General features: G+C 41.8%; 2 protein-coding genes across 5 annotated transcripts in view; both read right to left on the bottom strand.

The window, feature by feature from the left end:
- Window positions 1-5,725, bottom strand: part of bcar3 (BCAR3 adaptor protein, NSP family member) — an 84,237-nt gene extending 78,512 nt beyond the window's left edge. The window contains exons 1-3 of the mRNA XM_034700150.1: window positions 5,654-5,725; window positions 4,766-4,887; window positions 3,928-4,139 (exon numbers count right to left, since the gene is read on the bottom strand). The gene's annotated coding sequence lies outside the window, so the exon portion shown is untranslated. The remainder of the gene's footprint in view (window positions 1-3,927; window positions 4,140-4,765; window positions 4,888-5,653) is intronic.
- Window positions 5,726-6,206: 481 nt separating this feature from the next.
- On the bottom strand, window positions 6,207-18,357 carry eef1db (eukaryotic translation elongation factor 1 delta b (guanine nucleotide exchange protein)). 4 transcript variants are annotated; one of them, XM_034711441.1, is made up of 9 exons: window positions 18,225-18,357; window positions 10,022-10,142; window positions 8,892-8,963; window positions 8,360-8,422; window positions 7,946-8,039; window positions 7,031-7,143; window positions 6,733-6,942; window positions 6,444-6,638; window positions 6,207-6,338 (listed from the first exon to the last, which is right to left on the bottom strand). In XM_034711441.1, exons 2-9 carry the CDS (start codon window positions 10,136-10,138, stop codon window positions 6,300-6,302), a joined length of 903 nt encoding a protein of 300 aa, XP_034567332.1. In that variant the 5' UTR covers window positions 10,139-10,142; window positions 18,225-18,357; the 3' UTR covers window positions 6,207-6,299. The 4 variants fall into 4 exon arrangements, with proteins under 4 accessions (XP_034567332.1, XP_034567337.1, XP_034567343.1 ...); XM_034711446.1 differs by having other exon boundaries at window positions 7,946-8,036; XM_034711452.1 differs by lacking the exon at window positions 8,360-8,422.
- Between the last annotated feature and the right edge of the window lie 992 nt (window positions 18,358-19,349).

The raw sequence follows: 19,349 nt of genomic DNA, 5'->3' as shown, positions 1-19,349 counted from the left end.
GCTCTGAAATGTACTCAATATTGAAATATAAGGGTGTCCTTTGCAGGATATTTCTTTAGTCTGCATCTTTGCAAAGCTAACAGGACTTTATGTCATATTTAGGACGATATAAAACTTGAATCATCATTACTTCAATAAAACTAAGCAATATCTGTTTCATCAAGTTACTCTGTTGTGCCTGCGATACAAAGATGAATACTCCAAAGAAATGTATTTTCTGTGTGTTATTTCCCATCTATTGAGTTAGAAATCAGCCTTGATGTGACTATGAGTGCATAAATGAACATTTAAGTCACTGCTGTTTGATGCTAAGAGCATTATGTGACATTGTCTGGTCTCACTTTCACTCATTTAAAAGGGATATCACTGAGGGAAAAGGTTTAAGTACAACTGCGTTCCATATGACAGTCATAAAAATGAGCCGTTAAGTCTTACAGTCAAACAGTTGGTGTTAATTGATGAGCTTTTGCTGCAAGAGGATGCTAATGAAACCTGTTTAAGCCACACCCTGTCTGTCTACAGCTCTGATATCATGAGCTTTTCAACATCTTTCAGCCAGACGATCCATGTAAGCTGAGCGTTGAGCAGCTGGAAGTTGTTTTAAAGTGTTGACGATTTTCCCCTCATAGTGTGAGCGGTTTATCTTGTAAAAAGTTCCAAAGGACTCCACATGGCTGGTCGAGAACTTGTGAGAGATCACAGATGAACAAATGAACGAGTTGAATTTGGTGGAAGGAAAGCAGCTCAAAGAGGTCAGAAACTGCTCAATATGAAAAAGGACCACTTCACATTTCATTGCATGTTCTTTGGGAGATCAGATTTCCTTTCAGCATGAGAAACAAACAAAGTGTGTCCTCATAAGACAAGGGAAACTCTGCAGGGATGCTGCATAACTGACCATAGAGAAAGGTTTCATCACATGTAGCTCCTGGGATCTCGATTTTAAATGGACAGCACTTTATCTTTTTGTTTACAGTGGGAGGACATGCTTGTACATATTCCCCTTAGTGCTGACAAGGCAAGAGAAACAAGAAGAGGTCAGCACTGATGAGTAGAAAAGAAGAGCATACACAGGAAGGGTATTCCCTTTAGAACCAGTAAACAAGTTCACTAACCAGAAAACTGAGCCCAAAGTGTCCCCTAGAGGGATCTCCTTCCTGTCCGGTCTGATCCAAGCTTCATCTCCTCTCAGTCTCTGCTGGTCTGACCTCAGCGTTTTCTCATGGCCACATTTCTCTGGAGCTCTGTCAAAGTGTCCTTTGTATTATAGAATATAAGTTGACCTATCCAATAGTCCCATTTACTGAACAGGCCTGGCCATCTGACAAGCAGACACGCATCAAATACCCAAACAGCTCCGGCAGACATCAAACTCAAAGTCTGGAGAGGCAGCATCAGAGGACAATTTTCCATTTGCTCAGTCACTCTCTAATGTCTGTATTGGCCGCCTTCTGCAGTCCAAGGGCGTCCCCCTTTGTTGCCAATCACATTACACTGACACAATCCAACCAATTGAATTAAGCTGCAAAAATAACATCAGCATCACCACAGAGCCATTTGCAGCTCCTGTGTCAGAGCCGGGCGGCGTGATGTTTGATTGTTTCAGATGAAGGACGGTATGCAGGAAGAGATGAGACACTTACAATGAGTTACGGTCTGAAGCTGCTGCGCTGATAATCCAGGTGAGGTAAGGTTGCATTACATTTGTCCTCCATGACCAACAGAGAGACATGAGCCACAGAAACATGACAATGTAAGTGCATGACAATACAAGCCAATTCACTCCAACTGAGGTCAGTGCCCCAAAACTGGAGGTGTCATCTGTTTATTTAAGGATCTACAAACACCAGTCACACACATAAGTAGAAACATGGCTTAAAGGTAGAGATGTGTCTTATTAAAAGATGCTCCCTCCCCTCTCCTCAACTATTTCTGAGGTTTGAATATGAACATTTCAGAGGCACCATATCATTTTCTCCCTGTGGTTGTGAGCTTGCCTTGAGAACGTGTCTGAAGCTGTCTGAATGTGTTTACCTGAAGGTTACAGTAACTACAGAAGCAGCAGGAATATGACATATTTCAAAGCAGAGCCGGTTAGACTCTGGACTCGAGATTCTCTTCCTGTCTCCTTATCTCCTTTTTCAAATGTCCCATCCCTACAATAGTCTTCCCCTTCAGTCTCTTTCCTCTCCTTACACAAACTTACTCACCCCCTTTCCTCTCCTCGTCTGTAGTTTTTCTACACAAACTCCATCTCATAATTTTTTCACATCTTTGCATCATCATAGTATTTTTATGTCCCTCCTGCAATCTTCCCTTTGCAAGTCAAACTCATTCTTCACTCTACAATTTCCTCTCAGACAGTTTAATAAAAAGTCAGAGCCACTTCACAGCTGCCTCTGTTTGATGAACGCATGAGCAGAGACTGAACCACAGCCTGAGGGGTTTGAACATTTGACATCTTCATCAAGCTATCTTTCTCCTTCTCTCTCTCTCTCTTGCAGCCACACAGGTGCATATCAAGCATGGCTGGGCTTGCAGATAAGTAGCCACACAGCAGCAAACACCTTATTTGTGTGAAATGTAAGATGACTTTCACTGTGTCTGTGCTGCAGGCATACGAGCTGGTATCAGCACTTTTCATTGAGTTTGGATGTTTGCCTTAAGGATGTTGCATTTTCTCCTGGACCAGAACTGATTCAGTGTGTCTACAGGGGCAGATTTTGCAGCAAGTTTAAATGCAAGTGTGTCTGTGTTTACCTTAACAAGCTAAGAGGAAAATATCTTAAATTCAATGAAGCTATAAAGTTCCTGTTTGAGCTAATGAAAGAATATACTCATGTCTTATTAAATCAATAACCTGATACTGAATGTTGTACCTTTCAGGAATCAATCGCATAAAAATTCAGTCCATTCCAAAAATTGCTCTCGCAGGTTTCATCCTCACATTCTGCCTGACTTCTGAAGTATTTCCAGGAGCTGTGAGCCAACATGTTTCTGTATCACTTTTTGTGCACCACAAAACACAGCCTATTGGATATGCATCATAAAATCTGCAACTTGTCGTCACTTGTATGGAGCAAATGTAAATTTAAGAATCTGAAAAATCTTATCAGAGCGGAGAAAAGCTTTAGCATTGCAATAAAGTTTTGTAACATATTTGCAATGCTTCATTATTCATTTCACCTGTAATGAAAAGGTTGAAGTTTTTGGAGCACTGATTCTGCAAAAAAAGTGACCTGTTTCAGGAATGAGCTGCAATTTAAGCCAACTTTTTGTGAAATGTAACTTAAATTTCTGATTAAACGGTCACTGGCTGGTGATAACAGCTCAGAGATAAGAGATGGGAGAAGGAGAAAGGGGGTATATAATTTGCATGACTCAGCTCTGAGGTAAGGGCATTCCTCAGGGAGCCGCCTGGCTTCAGCACTAAACTGGAGACCAAAACACAGCTGAGAAGCGTCTAATATTGGAGAGGAGACTGAAGAAAGTTAATCATAGCATGTGGGGGTCTCCTCATAAAACAGGCATACCATGCATCATTTGTTCTCAGTTTAATCCCTTTAAGTTGTGATGCAAAAAGCCATGATCTTTTAAGTGGATTCACTGTACAGTCAATATTTGTCTAATGCAATTTAATCCCAATACAAACCTGACAATAAGGACTCTGGAGCAGAGGTGCATCTCTTTATAAATCTACGAGATTAAAACAAATATTTTGGACACTACACAAACACTTCACAAAAGCAATATGCTTCAGTTTTCTCCCTCCTAATAAGATCTGAAAAAGGCATCTAAAGTCAGTCAAATAGGTTGGCTGTCATCGTTCTTGCAGTGCAAACTCACTGCAGAAACCATGGACACTTGCATTTAAAATAAAATCAAATCATAAGGTGACAATTATTTTGATCAACCTATTGGTCTTACCTTGCGATAGTTGCAGACACTCTGCGGACTACTGCTGCATGCAATCTGCACTTGCTGAGATACGATGCAGAGTTGATACGGGGCGCTGATAATAGTAGCCTTGTATCGTTACAGCACGTTGTCCTGATTACGGCCAAGTTAAAATCCAGGAAAAGCATCAACTCCAGTTGCTGTCTACACCTCAACTGTAGGCTTCACAATTCCAAAAGTACCTGGGAGGGAGGGAGAGAGGGAGGGAGAGAGGGAGGGAGGGGGAGAGAGAGAGAGAGAGAGAGAGAGAGAGAGAGAGAGAGAGAGATGCTGCGTTCACGCTCCGGGTCTACAAGGGCAGAACGTCAACTTGAGTCAAGGCGATTCTAATTATCATGAAAGCCCTCCAGCAGCAAAAGAGACCTCTGAGATTTCAAAATACCTGAATCATACATGATGTAGCTGTTTATATCTCAGTGACTATGTGGTGACTTCTTCTCCAAGTGATTTTGATTAGCCTTATGTTAGCATTAAAGCTCCTGTGAGACGTTTTTAGCTGGTAATGAAACATGATGAGATCAATACTGATGCCTTTATATGACCTTTAAAAGCAAATGAGACTGGACTGTCAGAAAGAAGATCGTTGATTTCTGTGTAGCTAAATATAATATGCTCATCACTCATAAAATGGGGTAGGAGTCAGAAAAAGGAGATAGACATCACACTACAGAAACAGCCTTTAATTTTCCCACACCAATGAAATCATTGTAGGTTGCAAGCTGACATAGAAGAGATAAAGATTTTTTAGTTAAAAAAGAAAAACATACTTACAAATGCATAGGATAATATCAGCAAATATGTCACTTACTTTTTTGTCCACAGGGGTCGCCAAAATCAACACAAACCACAAGTTCCTCACAGGTCTGCAGGTGGCCAGCTGTAAAGTGTTTCGATCTCCATTGAACTTCAGAACTTACTCCCTAATGAAGGCTGGATGCAGAAACAGGTCAGTGTATACTTTTTAAAATGATATTCTACATTTAGAACTTGCCAGTTTTAAATATATTTTTACCTTTTCTCTGAAAATGAGTGCCTTGGTTTTCACCATTAAACATCTTATAAAACACCCAGTGTGTGCAGACTTGTACAAAAATTGTTTGTGCTTTTATAGTAGTAACAGAAAATGTGGCTGTGCATCAAATAAGTTCAGTGCTTCTAAATTAAGTTTGTCAAACTTTATCAAAAGGAAGTAGTCGACAAAAATAGTCTCAGGTCTGCAGGTTGCACTCTTTGTGATACTGTCTTTTCCTTAGCAACATGAAGAGAGGGGTAGGGACAATGGGTTTAACAAAGCACAGTTGCATCATTTGTCCTTTATATAGGAGTCTGCAACACTTCAAATGACAAATCATATTATCTACATTCTTATTGATTGTATGCACCAGCTCTGAGTCATGAATCCTGCAGAGATTTCTGAAAAGGATACACAAGTCCATCCTTGCACACAGCAAGACTTCAAGACAACACAGTGGGATCACAAACAAGAGGAATAGTAGGTAGAGAGGAAGCCTATTTCAAATTTAAATCAGGATTTTTGTAAAATTAAAACACTTCCCTCCTCAAAATACACAAGATAAATCGTACTTGGTATGAAACAGAATAGTCTGGTATGTTTCAGTGTGCATATTCAACATAATTGACCATAACTGATAAATGATTATCTAATCAATGAGCTCAGACTATCTCACAAACTTACCTCTTTCCTCAGCCAACTCTTTGCAATGCTTCTTTTCATTTTCATCTCCTGCCCCCCTGTGGTCATTTAAGTAGCTGCAACACTTTGATGTAAACTTTGGTTTCACTGAACATCAGAACTGTGAACCATGTGCAGGCCTTTTTTTCTTACTGCATAGCACCACCTGCTGGACATTTTGTATAACACTGCTAGTTTCATAGAGCGAGGGAACTGACGCAAACTTGGCACAAAAGTCAATTTGGACTCCAAGATGAACAGATTAGATCACGGGGGTTGATGGGAATTGATTTCATCACGTGCCTTTTGTTTTGAATGATATATTTAAATCTAAAACCCCCTCAAAACTACAATTTAAAGTGTTGCAATTGTTTTCTGGGAAGGTGAAAAAAGGCAAGAGGATCTGGTCTGTATTAGTTACTTTGGTGAACAAGAAAAGACAGATTAAAATGTGATTTAAATGTATCCCAACCATGTAAAATAGAAAGCAAAAGGCCCATACAGAAAATAATTGTATTACACATGTTCAGTTTGTCAAACATGAAACAGACAACAGTTTCAGTGCAAGAGTTGGGTTTTATTGTTATTAACCGTTGACACAATCAGCAGAGAAACAAGGCATGACAAATGACAGAACGAGACACAGGAATCAAATCTTGTTGAAAGCTGCAACGTCGACACTCTGGATCTGAAACAGACAAAAGAAAGAACCTCAATGTGTTTAAGGCTGTCAACACACTTTCTGACATTTTTAAAATACCACTGTGAAGTACAATCTTTGCAGAGGACTTACATAGTCTTCGAACTTGGTGATTTCCTCCTCCAACAGGTCCGTTCCCACCTTGTCATCCTCCACCACACATGAGATCTGGAGTTTCTTGATGCCGTAACCCACTGGCACCAGTTTGGACATACCCCATAACAGGCCGTCAACCTGCACCGAGCGCACACACTCTTCCAGCTTCACCATGTCTGTCTCATCATCCCACTAAAACGTAAAGAGAGGAAGAGATAGGATTCAGTATCAAACCTGTGAGAGCAAATCAGGTCTGTTTTTAGTGCTTTCTTCATTCTGGACTTACAGGTTTGACGTCCAATAAGATGGAAGACTTGGCGATGATGGTGGGCTTCTTGGCCTTCCTCTCTGCGTACTCTTTCAACCTCTGCTCTTTGAGTTTCTCTGCCTCTTCGTCTTCGTCGTCACTTCCAAACAAGTCAATATCGTCGTCATCATCCTCCTCCTCTTCCACCTTTTTCACCGGGGCGCTGGTCTTCTGCTGGACGGTTGTGCCCTGAGTTGAGTTGAATAGATTCATATATGGTTTGCTGTAATAATGATAATAATAAATACAATGACACAAACAGCGTGTAAAGACTCACATTTGTGTAGGGGACTGAAGGAGCAGGAGCTGGGGTTACAGCCGCCGGAGATTTCTCCAGGATCGATACTCGACGCTCCAGTTTGGAGAGTGCTGCTCTCAAATTTTCAACCACTGAAAGAACAAAAGCAAGGATGACAATCATTTTTAAAACCACCCCTTTAAATTTCATTAAAATCATTAAAACAAAGTATTTGATTGGATTAAGTACCTAATGAAATGTTTTTAAATAAATTAATAATTTAAAGTTGTTTGTCAAACTAAATCGCTGAATATTTTCCACTTACAACATCTCTTACATGACCATGTAATGTCTGTCCTAATTGATGTATTGTGTGCTACTACGCAAAAACTCAAAATCCCTCATAGGAGCAAATTAGGTAAGATTGTGAAGATTATAGGGGAGCAGCAGACCTGTACCAACTACACATGATCAGACTGTCTGTGAAGGCAGATGAGGTCTGCATGGATACATCCCATCACTTTCAGTGGTCAGAGGTAAGATTCCCCAAGTTGCGAATAATCCGGGCAAAAGACTTACTGCAACAACTAAATGAAACACAGTGTGGGAGCTACATGGAGTCAGGAGAAATACTGTGAGATAAGGGATGTGAAAGATACGAGTACAAAAGGATGTATCATTTTATTTACTGTAATATAAGTTGTTGATATCCAGTCATTGATGTGCACTTTTTAATGCCTGCCCGGACTGAGACGTTATTTAAAAAAGCTGATATGGATGATTTTGGATACCCGTCTTTTGCTTGTATTTCTGTGCTGTGCGACAAATTGCATGTGAAGACATGAACGTTTTTTCAGTCTATGTACATGCTGCTCACATTACTCTGAAACAGTCCTCATGCTTGCAAATGAAACAAAATGCATTCATATTTTCAAAGTGGACAAACAAAGGCACCTTTATTTAAGCTCTGGTTTTCCAGCTCCAGGCCCTTGATTCGAGAGACAAGTTCCCCTTGATCAGCTGCACTGCTGCTCTGCTGCTGCTGCTGCTTTGAGTAATGACACAGAAAAAAAAATCAACACGTTTTAAGAGGAGCAGCATGTGAAAGCCAAACCACACAGACAGTCCTTTGATAAAACTCAGGACTGTCAAGCAGAGTGAAAACAACACAGCCAGTGTCGCATCTACAGCCTCACACAGAAACCTGTGACAGGGGTATAAGTGAAAGCAGCTAGTTGGATTGTGTTTGCATCACTCAACACACAAAAAGTCATCTAACAGCTAAAAGAAGCTAAACTAAGGGTGGGACTGGAGTGTGGATGTCAGCGAGGTGCTTCCAGGGACGCACACGACTTGGGCGGCACTTACAAACTGGGACTGTTGGCTCGGGGAAGGTTGACCAGACCCTCTGCTACACAGTGTAGACTTCAGCTGGGGGGAGGAGGGGATGTCAGGCATGAGTGAGGGATGGAGGGAGGAACACAACTGAATGAGGTACAGGCTGGGAAAGGAGGACAACCAAGGAAAAACCAACTGCTTGAGAAGTTTTCACCGACTTTACTTGGGGGTGTGGCCTTGATCTAAAGACAGCCATTAAAGTATATTTGCCTGCCTAAATGTTTTCTACAGACAAAAAATGTTCATGCAGTTACAATCCTCATAGCAACTAATCCTAAGGATAAAAAAGCTGTCCCTTTTATTTCAGCTGTTCTGTTTCTGCGGGTTTTACAAGAATAAAGCTAGTTACAGTACATTGCTTTAAAATATCCAAGATTATCCCAACATCTTAGACCTTTGTTAGCCAGTGTTTTATAAATAAAAAAAGGTCAAATGCACAGTAATTAGGGATGAGTTGAACATGTGGGATCAGGAGCAGATATAGCACAGAGCATGTACTTACCCCTGCTAGAGATTTCTGAATGTTCTCCCGGGCTCGAGCGATGTCTTGCAGAATGCTGTTGGCACCGGCATCCTGACAGAAGATCAACACAAGTCAATGTGGATTGATCCTTTACTTTTTAAACTTGTATGAACTCTCCAGAATAAACACTAGGGATGTTTGGAAATTGAAATGCAAACTCGCCCGATAGTCTGAAGGTAAGAAAAAACTCAGAAAACAGTCAAACTTGAGCACAGTTTATTCAACATGGCTGAACACGGGTCTGCCGGTAAACAACATCCAATTGATTTTCTGAGTGTGTCTAACACTAGTAGAGCTAGCACCACCAGCATACAGTCCTACTTGGAGGTTGAAGTCAACATGCCTGTGCTCGTTACTCATTGCTCCAGTAGAGTGATTATATGCCAGTTTAATCAAACACAGCCATTCCATCTGTACTCTGTGCTTGTTTACATCCCGGTAGTAAAATATTATGACAGTTGTCATTTATCAGAGCATTTACCTGGCTGGCTTTCCAGGCCTGCTTGTAATTTGTTTAGCCAACAACTAATTCTGATGCTGATGTTTAATTATTTAGTGGACTGAATGTGTACATCTCTAATAAACACTCTCCATAGGTAATGTGTCTCTGTGGCTATATTATCATAACTGTGTACATTAAGTTTTAACATTAAAACAATCAAAAGCAAGTTGGATTTCGCATTTAAGGAAGAGGATTAGGGCCACTGAAAAAAAATTTAAGTCAAATTTTCTTTTTTATTATTATTATTCTGAGAAAAAGTCATAATTGTGACTTTAATCTCCAAATTCTGACTTTAATCTTCAAATTCTGCCTTTTTTTTCTCAGAATTCTGACTTTTTTTCTCATAATAATATAATAATCCTTTTCGTACGCATAAGTCTTCTTGAACATTTCAGATATTGTGATATGGTGCGAGAACATTTTGATGCCTCTAGATGACTCCTAAATAATACCAAAGCGATCCATGCTATTCCATGTTATAATCTGATATTTTATGAGAATACTGTAAAACTTGCAGAAGAAAATCACATTAAAGGGATCCTTTAAGCTTTTAACGTAAAACATAGTTGTCCAACGAGCAAACACATCCAGATAGTCAGTTCAGTACCTGCTTTGTGGGTTGCGGGGAGCCGTTCATGCCCTCATAGAAGCGTCTCTCTGCCTCGTCATAGCGAGGTTTGTCGAACCAGATCTTTTCCTGGGCGAGAAAGTCCGCTGAAGTCATGGTGCTACGGAAAAGAGAGCGAGGAAGGAAAAGAGAGGGATGTGTGAACAAGACACAGAAGGTCAGGGAAGAGGAAAAAAAAGAAAATATGTATCACCACCTGTGATAATGATATTTTGAATCCCCTGATGTTCATTTATAAATCAGATTATGATTCTACTAGCAGAAAAAATTTACATTTCTCATTTCAGATTGGCTAATTTTAAGATGTTCCTTAATACACACTACCCACGTACCACCCCATCCCAACACACCCATACCAAAAAATGGAGGACGGATAGGTAAACTTAATGGTTCACACAAAAACAGTCATCCAGGGAAACTCAAAAACACAAGGTAGAAAACATAAGAACTGAGACGGGTGATAAAACAAGATGATGAAGGAAAACGAAAAGTGTTCACGCATCCAACGCATGATAAAAAGGAGAAATGGTAAAAGGTAAAACTGAAACATCGGGAGCTGCTCCGTTCTCCTGGTGTTTGTCATACTTGTCCCTCTTCGGGGCGCTGGAGGAAACAGACGCGGCTTCTGGCCTCTGACCCTTCTTCACCACCACAGCCTCACTCCCACTGTGAGAATGGAAGCGGCTCTCTGCAGCATCATACCGCCTCTTGTCCAGCCACACCCGCTCGTTGTCTGGGTGAGCAAAGTAACACACTCCTGCCCCCTCAGACTCCGCCACCTCCTCCTCCTCCTCCTCCTTCTCTGGGACCTCTGCTGGCTCCTCCTCCTCCTGAATCGGGAGCAGAGCGTGGAAGACTTCGGCCTTCCCCTGCATGACCACTCTTTTTTCCTCCACCACAACCCCTTTCTGCTCTTCGTCCTCCTCCTCTTCCTCTTCTACAAGGCTTTGAGGATGGTCACTACCTCTGGTTGTGGACGCACTGTTGGAGCGTTTGGAGGAGTTGTTCCGGTACAAGTTCTGATAGAAGGCCGCTTCGGCGCGGTCGTACAGTGGTTTCTCCAGCCAGACGTCCCTCAGCAGCTCGACAGGGATGCGGGGCAGTCCGTTGATTGACTGTCGATTGGTTGGCATGATCGCTGCTTGTTGGACGACAGGGGTTGCAGGAGTCGGGGCTAGAGATTGGTATCCTTCATCAGGCGTTCTGGTTGCGATGGTGCGGTTTGGTGGAGGAGGGAGGTTCAGAGAGTTTGGAATGCATGGCTGCACGGATCCCTCGACAAAGCGGCGTTCTGCTTGGTCAAATGTTGTCTTGTTCACCCACACAGCCTGGAGCACGTGATGGCAGGCCGTCTGGTCCCCATGTTGACATCCTGAGGAAGACGGAGCTGGAGTGGACGGAGCGTTTGAGTGTTTTTGTTGAGCTGGAGGCGAGTGGTTTGCCTGTTTGGTCCCGTTGGAAGAGCTCGCCAACCAGCACTGGTAGAGGCTCTCTGCTCGCTCGTAGGTGCTGCGCTCAAACCAGATGTTTGCGCACTCAGACTGCAGGCCAACCAGTCCAGAACGAGGTTTTGAAGGCTGGCAGGTCCTTCTGTCTGACTTCTCCTCTTTTGTCTTACTCTCGACAGACTCCTCAGGGCGACTTTGAGAGTTAGATGAACGTTTCTTGGGACGGTGGCGGCTTTTTCTGCTACGCTTTGCATCTCCATTCAAACTGCCGCTCTCTGGGGACGAGGACTCGCCGTTTCTTTGACCTGATTCAGTCTTGTTTCTACATCCCAGGGCTGCATTTGCTGAGCGGTCCACCAGACAATGACTTGGAGGCTGGTCATGCTCGGACTGATCCAATGCAGAGCACTGAGAGATCTTCTTGGACATCATCTTTGATCCGTAGCAGGAAATAAAACAGAGAATAAAAGGCACAGGCTATTGGATTAGTACGAGGGACAGAGGGAGGTTTAGAGACATACAGGGATTGACTGATCTATCAGACTCAGTGCAGCAAATTATTTCAAATCAGAAATCTTTCTTTGTTATTTAAACGTACAAGACTTGAGGGGACGAACAAGCATGCACAAGATTAGGAGACATCCATGCATGTCAACTGAAATGTTTCATGCACGGAGGGATCAAGAGTCAGTTAAACACAGAGTCAAGACCAGACCAATTGAGTCCTTACTAAAGTTAGGGAAGCATCCAACCAGCTCACATGATAGAAATTTGATAGTTAAAGTTCAGTAAAATAATGCTGGCCTCCATGTTTTCAGTCTTAATGATACCAAAAAATACAAAACACAGGTAGAAAGTTTTACCGCTGCACATCAAACAATAATCAACTCGTACACAAAACCAACACCGCTCTTAAAGGGGGGACTTGGGCTAACAAGTTGTGCAATGAAGGCTACTCCAGAAATACTTCAAACCTAGAGTATTTTAGGAATACTTGGTAAAAAAATATATAATATTTTGAACCCTTAAAGTGATAGTCAGGTTTTTTGGAGTGGGGTTGTATAAAGTAAAGTATGAGGTGCACTTATACCTCTTTTCAACCAACACAGACCTGGTTCTAGTTCCGACCTGGTTCAACTTGCGAACCAACTCGGCACCAGTTTTTTTTCTCCACCCGCTCAAGCTCATGGAAGAGCCACGTCATGACGTCACTTCTATGTGACCGCTTGTCCCAGCAGCGCTAGTGCCAACTTTCCCTCACAATAACAAAGATGGCGGACGACATAGCATGCTTGCTGGTGTTGCTCCTGGCTTTTCGTAATCACACGAGAGAACTTATCCAACTTTACCAACACTTCAGTGCTACTCGTCGTGTTCTACTCATTTGGTTTGTCTTTTTGGTCACGACAACCTACAGTAGGGGTGCAACGGATCAAAAAACTCACGGTTCGGATCGTATCATGGATTTGAGTCACGGATCGGATCATTTTTCGGATCAACACAAAAAAAAAAAAAAGAAAGAAGACAAGACAAATACAACTTTGTCCCTCTATTCATTTTGTAAAACACTTTGCCCATTAAATAAAAACAACATTCAACTCAAAATTTACTGCATGTGCAAAGCACCCTATCTGTGGCCCCAGTCCTGCCTCATTCACTGCATTTCATGGCATGGCAAGTGAAGGAGCAGAGGAACTTCAAAAGTTTCACTACATTCTTCTTTCATTTGCTGATTTTCACCGTCCACTTTTCTTTGAGCTGCAAACTGAACACACCGTATTATTCTAGGGTCCTACAGTTGGCAAAGTGCCAACATGCGAACTGCTCCATAAACGAAAGTGAAAGTTAAAAATTGCACTCGCAGCATTGGACTCTAAGTGACCCAGTAACAGCCTGTCTGCGTATCGTTGACATAGAGAAAAAAATCCCGGTAAACACGCGGTGACCCGACCAAAACACAGAGTGAAGGAGTAACAGTTCGGGGGCCACAAATAGGCGGCCGGATGCGGCCCGCGGCCCGCGTATTGACGGCCTCTGGTCTAGTGGGTGCGCGACGGAATTTCATAACGTAGCTCAAGCACATTCAGCATTCACTGTATTTCACAGGGAAACCAAAATGCTCCAATACATGTGACTTCCAAGATGCAGGAGGGTTATAATGTTCCTCTGCTCCTTCACTTGCCATGACTACCACTGTGCTTGACGAGTGAGTTGACGCGCAACCTTTTTTTTTCCATCAACCGATCCGCGGACCACGTCCTTGGCTGAACCGTGGAGAGGCATCCGTATGGATCACGGATCAACGATGATCCGTTGCACCACTAACCTACAGACACGTTCCTTCCGTGTCGGCCCATTGGTTGGCTTTGTGACCAAGGGGCCGAGCTGCCCGGTATCCCATGTGGATAATACACTTACAATGGACGACCCTGCTTCATAAAAATCAAACTATCCCTTTAAAATGATGATGCACAAGACTCAGGCTGCATCATAACAACAAAATCCCATGCTGACACTCAAATATCTGTGGAAGCTTCGACATGCTCATGCACGTTCAGTCAGAGCTCAGCTGTCTTTAAATCATCACACAAGTAAGTCATGCCACGTTTACCACGATACACTTTTCTGTCGCAAGACAGGAAATGCATTCACTAGATGGGTCAACATGTGGATGTTAGTGATACTGAATCGTTGGAACACACTGCTGAACAAGGATTTGTACACTGATTCTGGGAAGGCATTTCCTGCTTCATGTTTAATGGACTTTTATTCAAGCTCTTAACTCACCTTTCTTTGTAAAGGTGTTGAGCTTAAACTAGAATCAGCGTCAAATGCTCAACACGTTCTTTTCATCCAGTTAATCGCGAGCCATTGGAAAAGAAATTGAACAATCACCATCTTGCAAAACAACAACACTGATACAAAAGGATTCAAGTGTGGACAACAGGAGAAACAACACTCAGACAAAGTGAACGTTATGAAGGAATACTCACTTGTCAAATTCTGAATGCAACATGAGAGGAGAGAGGCTACGTGTTAATTATTTCTCTCTCAGCATGAAACTGAAGCTTCTGAAAGAAGGCGACCACTTTGGTCTAGGACAGTGACTAATATGGAAAATACTTGCTTAAGGCTGTGATGAATAACACAGCGCTTTTAACAACATCCTGGATCCATGGAAGAGCTTTTCTACTTATATATGAAACCCCTTCCATTCAAATGAAATCCACTGAGACTGTTTACTCCCCCCCCCCCCCCCCCCCCCCCCCCCTCACTGCAACTAACATATTACTTTCTATTTTAAGTTATATTTTGGGCTTTTCGCCTTTACTTGATAGGACAGCTGAAGATGGGGGGAGTAGAGAGTTGGGGAAGACATGCGGCAAAAAGTTGCGGCTGGGAGTCGAACCGGCGACCTCTGTGAAGAGGACTATAGCCTCTGAATATGAGGGGCGCTTAGACAGCTAGGCCACGGGCGCCCCTAAAACATATTACATCTGATGCTGAAGCCAAGTGTGGGTAATAAGCGCTGCTTTTTGACTGATCTTTGGTGGACTGTTAGCTAGACTTAATTAAGCAGGAACATTACAGGACATCTGAAATATCTGTGGTTCCCAAAGTTGGGGTCGCAAGACACTGATGGAGGGGTCGTGACATGCCAAATATAAAAAAAAATTTAAAAATGTTAATATTTGAAATAGAACATTTTATCTGATATTGAAAAAATACAAACAAAATTTGTTGTATAATTTTAAATAAAACTATTTATATAAAATTATTTTATCCGTTTTCCACTTTCCTTTGTTCCCACCAAACGGTAACCTCTGGTCTAATAATATGTGTCCAATGCGGAAGTGATAAAAACTGCAATTCATCGAGGATTGGCCTCAAGTCAGCGCTTCAGAAACAGATGGATGATGTAATGGATACTACGTCCATATTTCATACAGACTATGGTTCCCATGTGGGGTGGAAATCTCAGATTCAGCATTGATGTTTTGTCTTGGGGCGCTGTTGGCCTCGCGATCTAAGTGCACGCCTCATATACAGAGGCTATAGCCCTCGTTGCAGAGGTTGCAGGTTCGATTCTAGCCTCAACCATTTACTGCATGTCCTCCCCCACTCTCTACTCCTCGCATTTCCTGTCTCTCTTCAGCTGTCCTATCCAATAAAGGCAAAAATGCCCCCCACCCAAAAAATTAAAAATATAGATGTTTTGTCCTTGTGAGTTTTATCTAGTCCTTCAGTGAGCTTTGCAAAGCGGTCAGCTAACAGAGTGATCCGACATTCAAGGGGCTGGTCATATGTCACAGAATAAAGATCAGACATTATGTTTGTTGTCTGCATAGAGTAAAAGATAACTGGGTCATTGAAGAACAGCAGAGATCTCTTTGAAGCTACTTAGTGGAGCTCATCCCTTCACTCCGTGGTTACCTCCTCAGCTACATCTGCAGATGATAATAATAATGAAGCATCAATCTTTTACCTTTGGCTTTATTTTCCAGTTTTGGTTTGGACAATGCGGTACGTCAATCTATGAATACTTTTATTCCGACCTCTCTTCCCTCTGTGTGTGGCATGTTAGCAAATGATCAAACAGGAGGAAACGGTGTGTGCTATTTTAAGCTGCATATTAGTACCAGTTTGGTGCTCTAGCAGGTATTTCTGGCAGCAGGACTGTGTGAGTAGGGATTGACTAAAAATAAACTACTGTGCCCATGTTGACAGTAATGAAAGGACAACCCAGTGCAACGGCATGGTTCACTGGTGTGTTATTAAGGCTGAATAAACTGTTCCAGAGTCAAGTTCAGGAGGCTGCAAGGACTTGAGGCTGTAAAAGACTAAAGCTGATGCTTTCACATGTTTCTTTGTTGGAGTATGGTTGATATTTCTTGCCTTTTATGATTCAATCAATCCCTTAGACGTTTTTGATATCCTGTAGCAATTAAAAATACAATCTCAGGTCTACTTAGTCAGTCTGCATTTAGAGCAGACTGTCTGGAAGGCTGCAGGAAGTCTGAGTGAGGGCATTTGAGGACTGGGTTCATTCTAGGGCGTGGACAGCACTGAGCACTAGCAGTGTGTTTGGTGGAACATTCTCGCAGATGTTGTGAGTCTGCAAGGCTAGTTAACTCTGCACAGAGGAGCAATGTATAAGGTTTAAGTATATAGACAACACTAGTAGTAGGATAAATCTAGAGTTGGTCTTGATCTTTGCATGAGATTTTTTGGTATCATGATCTGCATGTAAATATTATATCCACCACAAAAAGGTTCTTCTATTACTTCAAATACCATACAACTGTGAAATGGTCATATCACCTTTTACCAAAGCTCAAAATTTGAGGGGTTATTGAAATATATGATGAAGCATTTTCTTCTCATTCATTTCATTGCTTCCTTTGTGGGAACTCACCTCAAATAACCTTTATAATGTGTCAATCATCTGTTCTTCTGTTGGTAGTATCCTTACAGTTAACTGATGTAATTAAATGTAGTGTGTTAACCTTTAGACATATAAGGGGGGAGTTTGCCTGCTGCACGAGGGGTAAATGACAGGGTCAGAGGCAGCTCAATTACCAAGTGAGATATTTTAGTTAACAGTGATAATCATTGATCAAATTTGCTTACATTTTAGGGATGAAATACTATTTATTACCAGAGCATTTTAACATTATTAAGCCATCTTAAAAAACAAATCTGAATTTATCAGTTAAGCTTCATGTCCTGCTTTGAAGGGCTTGTACACTTGAAACGACACTTTCACTTCAGAGTCATACATGTGTTATACGTATCCAGAAAATCCAGTCGTGCAAGATGTTATACAATAAAAAGAAAAGCAAGTTCAAAGCCTCAACATAGCTGTCATCTTCAAAAGGTGTGCCATGCTAACCTCACAGCCATGTTTCATCTAAGAGGAAACAAGGATGAAGTGATGTCAGAGGGTGGGCAGAATTAAATAGGACACTTCAATAACACTGGCTGTCTTAAAAACGTGACATTACAGCATCAATCTTAATATTGACTTTATGTAAAGATGGCTATTTGGGTGTAAGAGCGACCACCGAAGCCGGTTCCCAGTCCGGTGTTCTATCGAATAATGCTACTCATCAAAAAGTGCCCAAAGCGGCCTTAGGCAAGTCTGCGCATGCCCAAAGCCGCAAGCCGTGGCGATAAACCTTACTAAAACATGTTTTAAAATCCTTTAAAAATAGCGCGTTTGACCTGTACACATGTACACATGTAGATACTTGTATGTACACGTTTGTTTGTCCAGTGAGATCGAAAAATTAGCTGAAAATGAATGCCTGCAGATACTTGAGCAAATATAGAGTATTATTTGGTTGAGGACTTTTTCAGCTTCTCCTGAAATCTTAAATATTGTATAAAATCAATGTTTGACATATCCCTATTCATAACCAAAAAGCCCAAATAAATATTTCACAATTCAGTGAGAGTTACACATTTGTACGATATTGCACAGCTGGAAATGGTAACCCATAAAGTAGCATTTTTCGAAACGGCAGCTTATCTCGACAGAACACCTCCGTGACAGCAGCGTTAGCATTAGCACTAGCAAGCCCCATTCATAGCTAGCCGTTTGCTAGCCCCAGCTAACACAAGCTGTACAACACTAATTACTTCATTATTTTCCACATATGTCGTCTAAATAAATCCCAAACATAACCCCATCAATGAAACCCCGGCTGTCAGCCAGCGTTAACGCTACTTACTGCTTTTAAATTGGTCTTGTCGGTGAGGAACCAGGCCGGTGGATGAAACGTGCTTCTCCAGCCGTGAGTGACAACGGGAAGGAGGAAGAGGAGGAGGAGGAGGGGGAAGAAGGAGTAGAGGTGGTGGTGAGATCTTCAGAGGGGATGGGGGAGGGGAAGTTATGAATCATTAATGCTTCCTGGGGCCCCATGTTAAACATATAGACTGTATTTAGAACCTCACGTACTGATGATTCCATGTTAAGTGGTAAAATCTGTTTTGAAGGCTACGACCTCTAAGGGTCATATTGTATCATATAAATAATTTAATATGGTTTATCTCTGTATGTTCAACCTTTGTCCTAGTGTAAGCTTTCACTGTTTATGACACTTTCTGAGTTACTGTAAAACTATTTTTCCTGAACTTGTACACCTGAGATAGAAGAAAGACTATTGGCCCATCATTTCTAAGCATCCTGTCAGGGGCATGTCCAGACTGTTATGAACAGGGTACCCCTACTTTGGCATTGATTTATGCAGGGGTGTCATGTATTATGTGTGCAAAAATGAATGAATGAATACTTTTTTTATTTATTTCTGTCTCCATGAAAAATACTATTTCCATGAACTTTTTCCTTGAAGAAGTGGCATAATAGAGTAGAAACATGTAACTCTTCTAGCTAAAGAGGAAGTTGCTTGTCCGAAGTGCATCCTATCCACCAGTGCAAACAACATACCAGTGTGAAATGCAGAGAAAGGTATTCCGTGGACTGATCCAGCAGCACCCCTTTAACTCTTTACTCCCTCATTAAGTCCAAATATTGCATTTAAAGAAAATAGTGATATACTATTGTGTATGCATCATGTTGGAACACAGTTCAAATAGCTTATTTTAACATAATTCCTTTATCTGACAAGGTAAATAGCCAATCGTAGTTTAGGATTTTGGGTGGGCCCCTGGGGTTTCCAATCATATTTCAAGGGGATGGGGGGCATGCCATCCCTAGCCTCCCTCTGGACCTGGATGCCCCATGTTAAACCTCATGTACTGTTGACACCTGGTTATGTTATGAAATCAGTTTTGTAAGCTATGCTCTCTAGGGGTCATTGATATCAGTAGAATAGTGCTTTCTAAGTTGCTTTACA

The sequence above is a fragment of the Notolabrus celidotus genome, chromosome 2 (genome assembly GCF_009762535.1).
Source record: "Notolabrus celidotus isolate fNotCel1 chromosome 2, fNotCel1.pri, whole genome shotgun sequence".
Lineage (NCBI taxonomy): Eukaryota > Metazoa > Chordata > Actinopteri > Labriformes > Labridae > Notolabrus > Notolabrus celidotus.
This window is presented reverse-complemented; position numbering and strand designations above follow the sequence as displayed.

Excerpts from the sequence above, each read along its gene's own strand:
- eef1db (XM_034711441.1), bottom strand. The coding sequence starts at position 10,138 with ATGACTTCAGCGGACTTTCTCGCCCAGGAAAAGATCTGGTTCGACAAA. Across the intron at positions 8,423-8,891 it reads TTCAGAAATCTCTAGCAGGG|CTGAAGTCTACACTGTGTAG; the intron begins GTAAGTACATGC and ends TCCTCCCCCCAG. Across the intron at positions 6,943-7,030 it reads CTTCAGTCCCCTACACAAAT|GGCACAACCGTCCAGCAGAA; the intron begins GTGAGTCTTTAC and ends AACTCAACTCAG.